This window comes from Betta splendens, chromosome 4 (genome assembly GCF_900634795.4).
Source record: "Betta splendens chromosome 4, fBetSpl5.4, whole genome shotgun sequence".
NCBI lineage: Eukaryota > Metazoa > Chordata > Actinopteri > Anabantiformes > Osphronemidae > Betta > Betta splendens.
Window position 1 is genome coordinate 22,931,678 of NC_040884.2, and position 14,832 is coordinate 22,946,509.

The following is a 14,832-nucleotide window of genomic DNA, read 5'->3' on the forward strand; positions in this document are numbered from 1 at the left end:
CTACAGCTCATAACCAGCGGGCCTCTCCTGTAACAGAAGCCTCCACTGAGCTGAACCGAGGCTCCAGTCAACTCACAGAACCAGCCTCATGGCCTCCTTCACCTGCAGGTCCGCAAGTCTGCGTACCGTTTCAGTGCCCTAACTGGAAAACGTAGTCCATCACATGACGACAGCTAGCTTAGATCTGACGAGGACCCAGCGCCACAAGTAACACGTCAGCTGTTATTCATGAGTCACCAGGAACCAGCTGGGAATCAGCAGACAACTGCGTGTTTGTAGGGGGACGCTAAAAGGTGACGGACACAGCTGGTGCCACCTGTTTCACACTGTTAAGCTCTCGGGCCGTTTTTAAGCACATATTCATGTTCAGAGTTACTGAGTGTGTGTGACTCACGCCATGACGATGACGCTGAAGTCCAGCCAGTTCCAGGGGTCCCTCAGGAAGGTGAAGGGGCCCAAACAGAACCCCCTGGCCAGGATCTTAATGAGGGACTCGAACGTGTAGATACCTGTGAAGGTGTACCTGGGAGGGAGAGAAGGTTGGTGAGGAACAAACAAAGGGATCAGTAAGGCAGAGAAGAGAGATGGAGGAGCTAGAGATGCAGAGGGAATATTCATAAGAGCAGCAGAGCCTCGACTCAGACGAACATCCTTCACTTATTCATTCTGTCCCCAGAAACAAGTTTGACCCAACAGGACTCAACTCAAGCGTACGAAGACAGACAGACAGGAGGCAGCGAGTCAGTCACGTCAGCGCAGCCGCTGAGGCCTAAACACAGCTGGAAGCCAGAGGTGAAATATTTACATTCCAACACGCTCAAGCGAAGAAGTACTTACTCCAGGTATTTGGCCCAGTACGCCGGCTCCGACATGGCCATGAAGCAACAGTTGGTCAGGATGGTGCACATGATGAACAGGCTGAACAACGTGAGCAGGTTAAGGACATTTCTCTGGACAAACGGGTCGATCAGTGTTTATACAAATAGATTTAGCTCCATGTGAAGAAATGTACAGACTTAAACCCATCTGGGCGTGAGCCTCTGTCAGCCGGTGTCAGGGCTCTGCGACCTGCGATAACCTCAGGTAAAGGAGGGTGAGGCTGGCAGGAAGGAGGCACCGCTCCTGTGGTTTATGGCCCAGCCTGGAGAAGAGCAGCAGCTCCAGTGAAAAGTAAAACGGCAGACGGAGAAAGTCGAGCTTTTGTGGCTCTGGAAAGTAACAGCCAAACACCTGAAATCCAAAAGAGCCTCTTTGAGTTTGTGCAAAGGGATTTTTACACAAGCTTGATTTAAAAGCCCTTCCACTGAATCCCCATTAGAGCCGAACAGGCTGCGCCGGGTTAGCATGGAAGCGTCAGATTAATATGCCATTAACAGCCGCTGCCGTCTAATCATCACATAATGGGGAGCAGGGCAGGCTAAATATCACTTTCACCTGCATGTTGGGAACCTCGCTCAGCTGTCAATCACGTCTATAAATGAATCATAATTATTGTAATTTGGCGGAGGAACAAACTCCCCGAGTGAAAGTGGCCCAAACTCCAGCTGAAAGTTGCCGGAGCGGAGGTAATTGTCGACTGTGATGCTGCTGCTGCTGCAGCGCAGCGGCGGGCGGCGAGATAACACGGTTAGCGATCGACAAACAACGCAGACGCCCCCCGCGGAGCCGGGAGCTAATTGTGGCGTAATGACAGGGCTGCCGGCGTGGAGCTCCCAGGCCACCGTAGCGGCGAAGTCATTACACCTCCCACTCCCACCGCGGGATCCGCCGTCCTCGCCCGGGGCGCCCTGGCTTTCCTGCTGCCACACTCCCTGCTTTAGCCTGAGCTCTCTGAGGGCCGGCTTCACCCACGGCGCCTGAACGCCTCACAGCATCAGCTGTAAAACTTTTAAACCGGTGAAAGCTGTGAATTTAATTCCCCTGCACATAAGTGTTACTATTACCCAAATCCTCCTTTTACTCACTGGCGCCTTTCAGTTAGAAGTTAGAAATTCAGTGTGTTCTTTTCAAAGACTTTTTCTTTCTTTTTTTTTGTAAGGCATCTGAACCAGTGACACATCCGACCAGCGGCACCACACCCAGCGTGCAGCTCCTCCAGAACCTCATGTGCAAAGCCTTGTGGGAAACGTAGTCCCAGCACAGACCAGACTCAGGGCACAGAGTTCTTGTTCTAGGTTATCAGTCCGGTTTGTGTGTGATGGTGTTTGTGTCACTGTGGCGCCAGCGTGGTCGGGCAGAGGGCCAGAACTCACTGGATCACACACACGCACTTATAAAATCGCTCATACGCAGATGAACACTTCGCCACCACCAGTCGGACTCCACACACACACACAACACATCTACCGAGCCACACCTCCGCCGCCGACCTCTGCTCCCACTCATCCCCCGGACAACGGCAGCGTGTCCGACATCTCTCAGCACCAGCCGTGGTAAAAATAGGCAAGTGTGAGGTGGGGGGGGGGGGGGGGGGTGTCCGAGGGAGGTGGCCGAGCTTTGGGTGTGAAGTCATATCTGTCATGTGGGTTTGTCGTCTGGTCAGCGCGGGACAAATGGCGCAGAGACCGGCGCAGAGACTCACAGCTGGAGCCTTGACTCAAACAGTCTGGAAGGATCCAGCTGTCACATCCAGAACCGGTCCAAACAGCGTTGCCGGTTGTCTGAACCTGTTTGGTCCTAGAATCACTGAGATGATTTCACTTGGATCAGTCCTGACTCTACAAATATCCAGTGTTTACATTAGAACCTATGATCTGATTGACGGCCCAGTCTGGGTTACCACGACAACGCATCTGAAGCCTATGAGCCAGCTGATGAGGCACTGAGAGCAGATGCAGGAATTCAACATTTCATTTTAACAGACACCCCACAGTGGTCCATCGGACCCTAACCCGGTACTGTGCAGCAGGATATGAGTGGACCAGGATCTTGATGGCGATCCTGCGGATGGGGTGGAAGGGGCTGAAGATGTAGAGAGCCGATGTGGCACTGAAGCGGAAGATGGCCTTCCCCTTGTTCAGGACTATGAAGGTCTGCAACACAGAGAGCAAACAGGATCAGAACCAGCAGAGTCCAGCAGAGACCGGTGACCCGTGACCTGTTACAGGAAGCTTCAGACTGAAGTGCTGAAAGGTTTTTAACAGTCAGAAGCTTTTAACAACTCGCTGAAGGACACGACGTGGATCAAAGCCGACGCTGCTGCAGCTCCGATCCATCAGTGCCGAGACATTTAGGAACCACCAGTTGTAAAGGTCCATCAATAATTAACAACTACTTATAGCTAATAAATTATTTCTTTACATCTTTAACAAATCAATCAGCATGTGTTTGTAACGTCCTGTTATTTGATGTAATTGCTGTTAAACCCAGATTTTAAACGTCACGCTCTCTAAAGTTCTTCTTACAGTATATGAACTTTCAGTCTCATATTAGAACCTGTATAAATGATTTTTTGTGGATCTTGGTCCGGATTCTTGTCCTCCAACAGAGTAACATGTTATAAAAAGGTAGTGCATTAATAATTAAGGCTCATTAGTGATGTAAAAGCATTTGTTCTGGATTTGTAATGGTTAATAAATCCATCAGCTGCATTAAGGCAGGAAAAAACCTTCACCTCAGTGGCAGCTTTTATTTTCCTGTGGCTTCAGACCTTTGTGGTCAGAACAGACTGGGAGCTGTTGGTTTTCTGGTTCAGCCCCCAAACTAGAACACAACAAACACAGACGGTGGAGTCTGATGTGTGTGGAAGGTTGTTTAAACCCAGAGGAAGCAAACGCACCTGAGCTGAAGAGAGGATGAGGATGAGGAGGAAGCTGCCCCCAGAGAGAGACACAACGAGCAGATGGAGAAAAGGGACTCGCTTCTTGGTTTGTTTTCTTCCTCGCTCTTATTTTAAATGTTCACACTGATTAAAGGCGTTATCAGCAGGACGCTCTGTACCTCCATTCTCCAACGTATCTCATTGATATGTGCTATAATTAGTCGACCTCCAGCAGCTGAAGCCGCCCAGCCCCAACCCGGTTCTGCTGGAGCTGGACTAGGTTCTGCTTCTATAAACCTGAGTCCTGTGATCTGAACATTCAGGGTTTATTCCATTACTCAATCATTTTTTAACTGTTTCACACCTGCACCACTGATTTACTGAGCAGTTGTTGCTGTTGTGTGTATCTATTCACACCTGCTTTGGATCATTGTTAACGTCTGGGGTCATTTGTGCTTTTATAGGAAATAGAATAGAAAAAAGGTACAACACACACGGAGGGAGTTAAAAGTCTCTTTGTCGTGGAGGACAGAACACACTGTTTGGATCTTCAGGTATGAAATGAGATGATGCAAGTCACCGAGCATAAACAGAGAGAGAAAGAGACCCCCTCCCTTCCCCACTCTCTCCCCCACAGTCGGTCCACTCCCTCTCTGTGCAGTGAAGTAGGCTAATGGAGTGGGAGGGAGGGTGTGACCTACCCTGTGGTCTTTGAAGTAGTACGGGTCGATGTCTTCCAGGGGAACGCCCACCAGGTGCGATGGGATGTCGGCAAAAATGCGCGGCAGCTGTTTTCCTGCCTCCAGGTCGGCCCGAGGCCGGAGAACCTCCACGTCACCCAGGTCCTAACACAGAGACAGCGTCACTCTAAGCCCTGCTGTGCTGACGCGCTGGTGCTGGTGCTGGTGTCGGCGTTACCTCCTGGTAGTGTTTGTGGCGTCGGGCCTCCTCCTGGGCGATGCGCTGCTCGATGGCCGCCAGGGAGTCCGGCGTGAAGCGCTGAAAGCTCTCTGGTCCCATTGGAAACACACAGCCAGCCATCTTCTCATCCTGATCCTGCTGCTGACTGGCCCAGTGCACCAGCTGAGAACACAGGAGAACCAGGTCAGAATCAACAGCAGAACATCAGTCAACATCTGGATAGAAACTCTGTATTAGTTGTTGAAGCGTTACTGGAAGGGTTCTAGCGCTAAACACACAAGGGACGTAGGACAGCGTTCCGTAGGACAGCGTTCCGTAGGACAGCGTTTCGTAGGACAGTGTTACGCAGAACAGAGTGACACAGAAGAGTGATGTAGAACAGTGATGTAGAACAGAGTCACGTAGAACAGCGTGACGTAGAACAGTGACGTAGATAAGCATTACATAGAACAGCATTACGTAGAACAGCGTTACACAGAGTGGCGTAGAACAGTGGAATGTAGAACAGTCACGTAGAACAGAGCCACATAAAACAACCCTACACAGAATGACGTAGAACAGTGATGTAGAACAGAGTCACTTAAAACAGCGCTAGACAGAGTGATGTAAAACTATGTTACATAGGGCCGTCTAATGTACGACAGAGTAACGTAGAACCGTGTTACATAGAACAGTAATGTAGAACAGCATTATGTAGGACCGAGTCACGTAGAACAGAGTCACGTACAACAGGGTAACGAAGAACAGCGTAACGTCTGATTTAGAACAGTGTTAGATAGGACCGTCTTATGTAGAACAAAGTGAAGTGAAACAGAGTGATGTAGAACAGAGTGATGTAAAACCGCGTTACATAGGACCGTGTTACATAAAACAGTAAGGTAGAACAGTGTTACATAGAACAGAGTCACGTACAACAGCGCCACGTAGAACCGAGTTACGTAGAACCGTCATATGTAGAACAGAATGATGTAGCTCAATGAGACAGAGTCTAGGCAGGTGGAGGCTCAATGTTCTGTCAGAAATAAACAGAGCTCAGATTGTGGATATGCCTAAAAAGATCAGGCCTCCTGATGATGATGGTCAAACTATTGGATGACTGTTGAGCATATTTAGAATCATGAGATGAGGAGCGTTTGATTCGAGAGCCTTGAGTATCTGTAAGGGTGGGTCAGATCTGTGATTGAGCGGCTTCTTCAGCTCAGGACCGTCCCACGGCTTAACCTCGCTCATCAGCAACCGCTTAGACGGGTGAAACGAGCAGCAATCAGCCTGAACAGGGCCCTGAGGGACACCAGAGACACAACCCCACACTGTCAGAGACACAGAGACACAACCCCACACTGTCAGAGACACAGAGACACAACCCACAGTGTCAGAGATACAACCTTAAACCATCAGAGACATGACCCCACACCACTAGAGACACAGAGACACAACCCCATATTGTCAGAGACACGACCCCACACCATCAGAGACATAAAGACACAGAGACACGACCCCACACTGTCAGAAACACAACCTTAAACCATCAGAGACGCGACCCCACACTCCCCTCAATCAGCTGATAATGACGTATCAGGAACTAACGAGATGCGTCATGTTCGGGTGTCAAACCTCAACCAGCAGGAGGGCTGGCATAAAACAGAGACACACGCAGGAAGTGGCTATTATGGGATGCACAGGTAATAAAGTGCAGGGAGACAATAGTGTCTCATTAGGAGTTGGAAACAGAGCGATGAGCATTGAGTTACAGAGCTGACGATAGGATTACACACACAAGGCTGACAAAGTAACAGGTGTGTGTGTGTGTGTGTGTGTGTGTGTGTGTGTGTGACCATCTGCTTCGGGACCTAATTGAATGATTGGACAGGCCTCGTTTTTCAAGCCGTCACAGGTTTATTCCTCTCAACTCCCAAATCTGATTTCTGGGGAGAGTGTGTGTGTGTGTGTGTGTGTGTGTGTGTGTGTGTGTGTGTGTGTGTGTGTGTGTGTGTGTGTGCGTGTGTGTGCGTGTGTGTGTGTGTGTGTGTGTGTGTGTGTGTGTGCGTGTCCCCACATCAAAGTAGCTTCCAGCTCTGGTTTCTGATCACACGTATTTGAAGAACAGCAGGTCTTGACGAGTGTGATTGGTTCTGGTTCTGGTCACGTACATGTCACCTTATTGTTTGATAACACAGACGTGACAGAACCAGCTCACGTCTTTCCATTGGTCTGGTTCTGTCCAGTGAGGCTGGATGGGCAACGCTTTGCTTCGGGTTCTTTGGTTCTGAACCAAACCTTGTTGCTACTGAAGTTACACCTTCAGATCTCACCTTCAGATTCAGGAGACATTGCTCAGATGCTCAGCTATAAACCCAGTACTTCTGGAAACAGTCAGAACCTAAAACTGGACCTCTGCGAGCCCATTCTCGCTGTCAGCTCCTGCTCTGAGACGTGTAAAGCCTTTTCTTAAATCTGTCACACACACTTGTTGTATGAATGATTCATGACACTGAATGTGGCAGCAGTTCCTTCCTCCTCACCTCCTTACCTCCTTTCCTTCCTTCACGCTCCAACCTTTCCTAGTTTCCCTCCTCGACCCATACTACGGATCTACATCTGTGCTAATCATGTTTAGAAGCGATGTTGTTAGTGGACGTAACCTTGAAGGAAGCAGCTTCCTCCTAATTTGGCTGCTGTTTGGCTGAGGGGCAGACTGAAACTTTAATTCACTCCAACACAGAGCGAGACGCTCGGATGTGGCAGCAGATGGAGTTTAACTACAGACGACGTTGCGAAACAGAGCGCGATGAGTTTCTGGGTCACATCACCAACACAGAGGACGCAGCGTCGCCCCAGGACGGACTCACAGGAAGCAGGACGTCTGCGGTCCAGTTCATGACGCTGGCTTTGGTTCCGCTGGTTCCATGGGCACACTGTCTGTTCTCTTGTCATTCTTCATCCAGCTGTGGTTTGAGCCACAGCCTCCTTTTGTTTTAAGCTTCACTTGTTAGGTTTGTGAATAAGTTACAGTTTAAAATACAATAAGGTTTTTATGACAATTTCTCTATTTCTCTAACTCCTCGACCTGTACATTTTATGTCAAAATAAAGAAAATAAAGCAAATTCATTTTCATTATGTTCAGATTACATATGTCGCAGTTCCTGTTTTACTGCATTTACTTCAGTTTAAAATGATGGTTTTGAAGTTTGTCTCTGTCTTTGCTTTGTGTCATTAGGTTTCTTCAGCTACAGTAAATAACTGACTTCCTTCAGAGTGGATGTGGACGTGGACGCTCCGCCTCTGGACGACAACCACTCTCGTCCTGTGGCTTGATTAACATTTCAACTCCTTGTGCTCCGTCTATTTTTGTCACCGAACATCCTGGTATCAAACAGATGAGGGTGAAGGGGAGCAGCCTTCAGCAGATGTAGCATCACTCAGGACTAATCGCATCAGCTCTTTAGCTCCGCTCTAAAAGCACAGGGTCCTGTCACAGCGGGTGATGTAGAGCCAAAACCTCGTCCTAAGAGGCCGGCGCCGTCCGGCAGCAGCACCAGTGAATATGCAGCACCTTCAATTCAATTAGCCTGAGAGGAGAAAACACATTTTGTCACAGCGACGGACGGAGGAAATGATTCAGTGATACCAGGCAGCGAGCCAAGGCGAGCTGGCAGAGGACGGTGGGCGGCAGCAGCCGCCTGCGTGCGTCAGCCCACCGCGGTGCCGAGCTCTCCGATTCGGATAGTTCTACTGGCTCCATCAACTAGGTCACACGAGGCTGCACATACAGCAGTACCGTATGGACTCGCACCAGAACCAACCGAGCCGGGTCGAAGGTGACCGGCCCGAGAACCTTAGAGGTTGTTCCCTCAGTGAAGCGAGCACGGACGCCGTTTCTCTGCTCTACTTCCTGTGTTCCGGCCCGTCACAGGCAGTCGGATCAGTCTGCTGCTGAAGGTGCTTTTCTCCTGCTTGGCTCCTCGGCGGGTTGACGGATCGGTTCTGACTGCCAGTGGTTGCTTCATTGTTGTTGCTCAGGCTCCTCACACTGAGCCAACCTGACTCATTAGCTCAGCGAGTGCTCTAGCCTCGCCGCCAAAGCCCAACAGGAAGATTATGACCTGCCGCCGTCACAGCATTCGCATGCTCGCCTGCTGGGACTGGACACGACCAACATCAGTGTCCACGGTGCTGATCCGCAGGAACCCACCTCCATTCTTCCCTCAGCCTTTGTTCTTCACATCCTTGTTCCTTTCCTTGCGTCCTTCCATCCCTCTCTACTCATTCCTTTCCTCTTCATCTTAGGACCCCTGTCTCTGCATCAACCTCCACCAGGATGAATGACTGGTCACTGGTACCAGTGGAGGCACATGGTCCAAAGCACTGAAAATGAAACTCATTGGGTTTGGTTGGTTTTGTGGTCACCCATTACATTTGTCTGCTCTTCAATCTTCCAACCCTTCGTTCCGTTCCTACTTTCCTCCGTGTTGATTAAATTCTCGTTATCGTCACATTTTGACGCTGTATTTTTTATCGCCTCCGTCGCGACAGTGACCATGTGAAATTAAAACTGAAGGAAACATGCGTCAGGCTGCAGCTGTCGAGCCGACAACTCCTCGGAACAGGCCCGGCGATGACGGTGAACTGGGCCGACGGGCGTGCAGCACGTGGCCGTTTATACGCTAACTTCACATGGTTCACACAGAGAGGCTGTGAAGCAAACAATAACATGATGCGAACATCAGCGGGAGGATTGTGAATAAATGAGTAGCTGAATTCAGCAGCCAACACAACAGGTGACACAAGAGATTCACTCAGGAATAGAAAGCTATGTGTCCTTGCTTGTCGCGTGCGAGGGTCTGATTCCAGAAAGACACAGGAAGCTCTTTGAATCTGTTGGCAGCAACGAGAAGAAGAAGAAGAAGAGTCTGGAGTCTGAACCACAACTGTCCTGGTCTGTCTGTCGGCTGAACCGCAGCTTTAATTAGACACAAACACACGGAGTCACAGGGGAAATCAAAAATCAGGAGGACGTGGACGCAGAGGAGTCAGACACCTGTGGCTCCTTGCCCTCAGCCAATCAGCAGGCGGGAAAAGATCCAAGAAGCGTCCGGCCGATGGACGGAGCAGATGAAGGTGGGGGGAGAGAGAGGGGGGGGGGGGGGGGGGACCAGACGAGTCAAAGACAACTACAGGAGAAAAGAGTCAACGTGCAGACCAACAAAACTCACATACAGTAAAAAACAAAACGAGGAAGAAGCAAAAACTAAACGAGTAAAGTGGAGAATGAAAAAAAAATGAAAATCCATGAATTAAAAACAAAAAGATGAAGGAAAAATGCCGAGTGGAGCCTTAAGAGGACGTCTTGAATCAGCCAAAAGCTTCTCTGTCATCAGCTGCTGATTTTGGAGAACAACTCTCCCAAGAGGACACACACATACACACACACACACACACACACAAGACAGACGGCATCGTGGGTAATTAGCACCATCGTGTTCAGAGGCAGCTATGAAAATGCAGATTTCTTCAGTTTGACTGCGAGTCGTCAGCCTGTGTGTGTGTGTTTGTGTGTGTGTGTGTGTGTGTATGTGTGACCCTGAAACAGTGAGGGGGGAATAAACAAAAGCCTGGCAAGCAGCTCCACTCTCTGCAACTGTTTGTTCACAACAAGAATGCAGAGATGATAACTTCAAACCTGGCAACCACAAGCCGACCTGGCAACCACAGGGATGCCCTGTCACTGGTCACCCGTGTAGTTTAAGGTTCCATCTCAGAGGACGACGTGGACTCGGCGTCTGGTGAAGGTCAAAGTTGAACCAGCATAAGTAAACTGTGCTTTGTGCTGCTGATGTGGACAAAAGACAGGGACAAACCAAACTAGCACAGCATAACCGAACCTCAACCACTGGTTCTGGAGGGTCCACTGGGTCAGTGTCAGCTGAGGACAGAACCTCCTGCCTGCTGGTGACACCGGGCCATCGGGCTGTGGGAAGCCGATACTCGCCGCGGGCCCTCGGCGGCTCCTGTGAGCGGTGCTTACAGTCACACATTCATTATTCATCCACTCACTGGCTTCTTCCCCTTCAGTCGGTTCATCCTTCAAGCGGGTCAGAAAACTGTTCTGATGGAAACTGTGAGGCCCGGACCGGGTTCTGGGTTTCCACTGAACCAAAGGAGCAGTGACTGCGGCCAGCTGGATCCCCTTCGCTTTGTTGTCACGGCAGGCTTCACATCAGGCCAGATGCTCCTCAGGTTGAAGGATGGACCCGGGTCAGAACACAGAACTACTGGATTTACCTTTGGCATCAAGAGCCACAGACACCACCTATCCACCCGGATCAACCGGGCCGAGCAGCACACACTGAGGTATTATTAGATCACCTAGTGACAGGTGGGCCGGCAGTGACGGGCCTAAGCAGCTGTTCTAGCAGCACAACAACAAGAACAGAACCACTGTCCACAGACCCGAACACTAGCAACGAACCAGCGTAAGAACGATGCGTTCAGGGACCACGCAGAGGCTCGGCCCACGGAGCGATAAGAGTTTCATTGTATAAAACTCCACACAAACTTTGTGACTTTGATATTTACGTGTTTTGCTCAGGACAGTGGACACGAAACCACAGTGGTTCGTTTTTGAAGCCGCTGCAGCTCCAGCCTTGTTTTAAATCTACAGCTCTAATAAATGAGAATCGGTGCCATGAAACTCACAAATCCACAAAGTCCGGACGGTTGGACACGGATCAGAACCACGAGACAGGGAAGCCAGTGTGGAGAGAGCACAGAGGGAAAAGAGCCGGCAGATGGTCAGTTCAGGAATGAATCCATGAAGTAACGTCTGCTCCATGTTCAGGGATTTACAACAACTTCATCATCATCATCACCACAGACACAGTGGGATCACGCATGTGCAAACCTACACTGACACAAATCAGCTGCATCCACATCAAACCAGAGGCAAAAAGCTGAGCCCTGCAAACGGCAGCTGAGGACAAAACGGGTCTGCTGTGTTCTGGTATCGAGGTGATCTCCCAGAGCGGCAGCGTTGAGCCTCGTCATCGTCAGCCTCTCTCCGACTCACACCTTCTTCATTAGGCATCAATATTCAGGTTCCTTTTAATTTAGCAGCAAAGGAGGTCAGACGAGCGAGCTCATCACCCTGTTATAGCTCTCACACACACACACACACACACACACACACACACACACACACACACACACACACACACACACACACACACACACACACACACACACACACACACACACACACACACACACACACACACACACACACACACACACACACACACACACACACACACACACACACACACACAATTCTGCTCCACTTCAGCTGGAGACAGCGCAGTATGAAATCAGAAGCTTCTGGTTCTGGTCACTTCAGGTTTGTTGTTTTCTTTCGTGTCTAGTTTGATCTAAAAGCTAATGATTATTAGTTTCCAATGATTAAATGGTTCAGTACGAAAGAAGCGTTTGTGGTTCTGGTCCTGACAACCACTGGATCAATGGCTAGCGGGTCAAGGCTCTTTTCCTGAGGAAACACTGGAGAGGACAATGTTCTCAGAAACACGCTGTCAGTGAACGCAGCATTAAGCAGAGCTCATCTTAGCGTTAAAGTCCGCTTTCAGTTCTGTTCGGTTCCGTTTCTGACCAGACGTCAGGTCTGCGACGACGGAACGTTGACAGGAGGTGCTGAAGTTGGAAGCTGATCAACCTAATGGTCTTCGTATCGATCGTGTGCGTGGGCTCACGCTGGCGCTGCGACCCACTTACATTCATCCTGTGTGACGGCTCCTCCCAGCGCGTCGCTTCCGCTCCGTTAGCGTGTGTCACGCTGTTCTCCTGTTCTTCTCACTGTCGTCCCTCGTGGCTGATTAAATCACTTTGTGTTAGTGATTGTGTTTGCGTCCATGTTCCGAGTCTGATGGTGAAGTGGAAGGTGGACGTCCTGCTCCGGACCCTTTAACCTCTGACATGGTCCAGAGCTTCAGGGTCAAAGCACGACTCTGAGGCAGTGATGTTCAACTGAGTCATGGCTGTCGGACCGAGCCGAACCTGGGCCTCGCTGAACGGAACCTGGGCTTCCCTTTGTCCCCACTGCGGTCGAGAGGCCTGAAGCGGTTTCAACTCAGCCTCAATCCATAAATTCTAATATTGTCCCGAAGCCTCAGCGGTTTATTCTGGTCCTGAGGGACGACTCGCTAGCTTAACCCCAGCGACCCGGAGTCGACCCCCAGCGCCGGCAGCTGAAGGCCGTTCATCAGCTGCTGCAGCAGTTCGTCGCCTCGTGTCCGTCGCACAGTCTGAGCAGAACACACCTGACTGGGTTTGGACTCGTTCTCTCTCTGCAGAGGCTCAAACACATCTACTCAAAGGGAAGCGGCAGGGAGGTGTTTCCCTGCGTTCCCCCAGTGCATGCTGGGAAACACTCCAACCTTCTCTATAGGACGGACGCTGGTGAAACACATCGGCTGCTTCACCTGCACCTGACGCTGGGGAGGCGCCAGGAGAGAACGGATGGACCTGCCAAAAGCGGGCCAGGTTTGGCCGGCGCCACGGATCGTCTCCAGCAGAGACGCCAGACCTCCACACGAGCCAAAGCTTCACTGGCAACCTGAGCGCTACCCCCACCGAGACACAAGGAGGAAGCGAGGCCCGTTCCGTGGTACCGGCATCAGCAGGTTGGTGCTTATTGCTGAGTAGCTCACATAAATATTTGATAATGTTCTGATGGAGAGACGACAAACTGTCTGGACGAGAAGGAACCAATGCACAAGGTGTTGATCAACAACAGCTTCCCATAAACGTCCGGTTTTTAGAGGGGAACTTGAATGCACCACAGCAGGAGCCGGACTGTGATCACTGAACACGAGTAAAGGTAGATAAACGTCATCGGCGCTGATCCGAGCAGCACCATCACTGACGCAACTATTAGCTGGCGCCGAGGATGCTGCTCAACATCTGCTCCTGATTTATCCAGAACTTCAGCGTCTGAGCTCCAGGCCCGTCTTAACTGACCAGTACCTGAGTGTTCGACAGCATCCAGTGAGGGTTCTGACAGAGGTTCTGATCATGGACCTAAGTCATTTCTAAGCTGATGGCACTGACTTGGTGAAACACTGACGTTCAACTGAAACCCCCAAAGTCTCTGCTCTGATCAAAACAAACACAGACGGGTTCCGGTAAAGAAAGCCTCCGCTGGGTCCGGTTGTCAGGGTTGTGCCGTCGCCATGGTTCCAGGTGTACATCCGGGCCCCACGGCTCCGAGCGGTGATCAGGTGAGCTCCCAGCATGTGTCACCAGGTGCGGCTCATGTGTCAAAGCACAGGACCCTGAGGAGGAACCGGGCCCAAGCGATCCGGTCTGGGACCAGACGCCCGTCATCCCGTGGACAGACGCGTCACACGTGGGTTCACAGACACTCGAGGAGAAGTGGACGAGGAGATAAATGAGCTGCTTCCACAGCTGTCAGTCACACCTCGGCCTGTGACCTTTGACCTCTGAGCTCCAGACTCAGTTTGTCTTCACGCCTCCTTTGATGCTGTATTTCTACGTAGTTTGGCTACTTTTACTAAGTGAAACACAATAAACCGACAGCCGGATCTTCTGGGTTGTTCAGGATCCTCCGGGTCGTGGAGAACGGGCCTGTTCCTCGCCTTTAAGCCGCTTTGCGCTGCCACGACCGTCACTCAGAGAAACGCTGACCGGACCTCGATTAAAGCCGACACATGCTGCTCTTTGGTATTTCGCTTGGCGTGACTCACTGGTGCAGCTGCTGCTAAAGAACATCACATTATTTCAAACCTGCCTATAAAGAAATGTGGAGCTGAAGCGTTCGTACCCGAGGAGCAGGAGGCAGGACTCACTGGTTCTGGCTCGGTCCAGAGCTGGGTTTTCCCTGACCCGTCCGGTGTGACGCCCATGTTAGTGTGAGGTCATTCCTTTACAACATTTATTTACCAAAGATGTGGTTTATTAAATAGATATTTCACTGATGAGCTCCACCCTGCGACTTCAGAACCTGAGGTTCTGCTGATGCATCGTTTCCTCGGGCTCAGACATGAGCTGCTTCACTTTTAAGAGTCTTTCTGCTTTAAAAGACTAATAACAGATAATTAAAGTGTCAGCTCTGAGCTCTGCA

At 50.5% G+C, this 14,832-nt stretch overlaps 1 protein-coding gene across 4 annotated transcripts in view; it reads right to left on the minus strand.

Moving 5' to 3' along the window:
* The window catches only part of LOC114853171 (sodium channel protein type 4 subunit alpha-like), a 69,682-nt gene that overhangs the window by 52,658 nt on the left and 2,192 nt on the right, over nt 1–14,832 (minus strand). For all 4 annotated transcript variants that reach the window (XM_029146215.3, XM_055508069.1, XM_029146213.3 and 1 more), the window contains exons 2-6: nt 4,679–4,843; nt 4,462–4,605; nt 2,914–3,032; nt 838–927; nt 395–523 (exon numbers count right to left, since the gene is read on the minus strand). In XM_029146215.3, coding sequence (XP_029002048.1) covers nt 395–523; nt 838–927; nt 2,914–3,032; nt 4,462–4,605; nt 4,679–4,801 — 605 coding nt within the window. In that variant the 5' untranslated portion in view covers nt 4,802–4,843. The remainder of the gene's footprint in view (nt 1–394; nt 524–837; nt 928–2,913; nt 3,033–4,461; nt 4,606–4,678; nt 4,844–14,832) is intronic.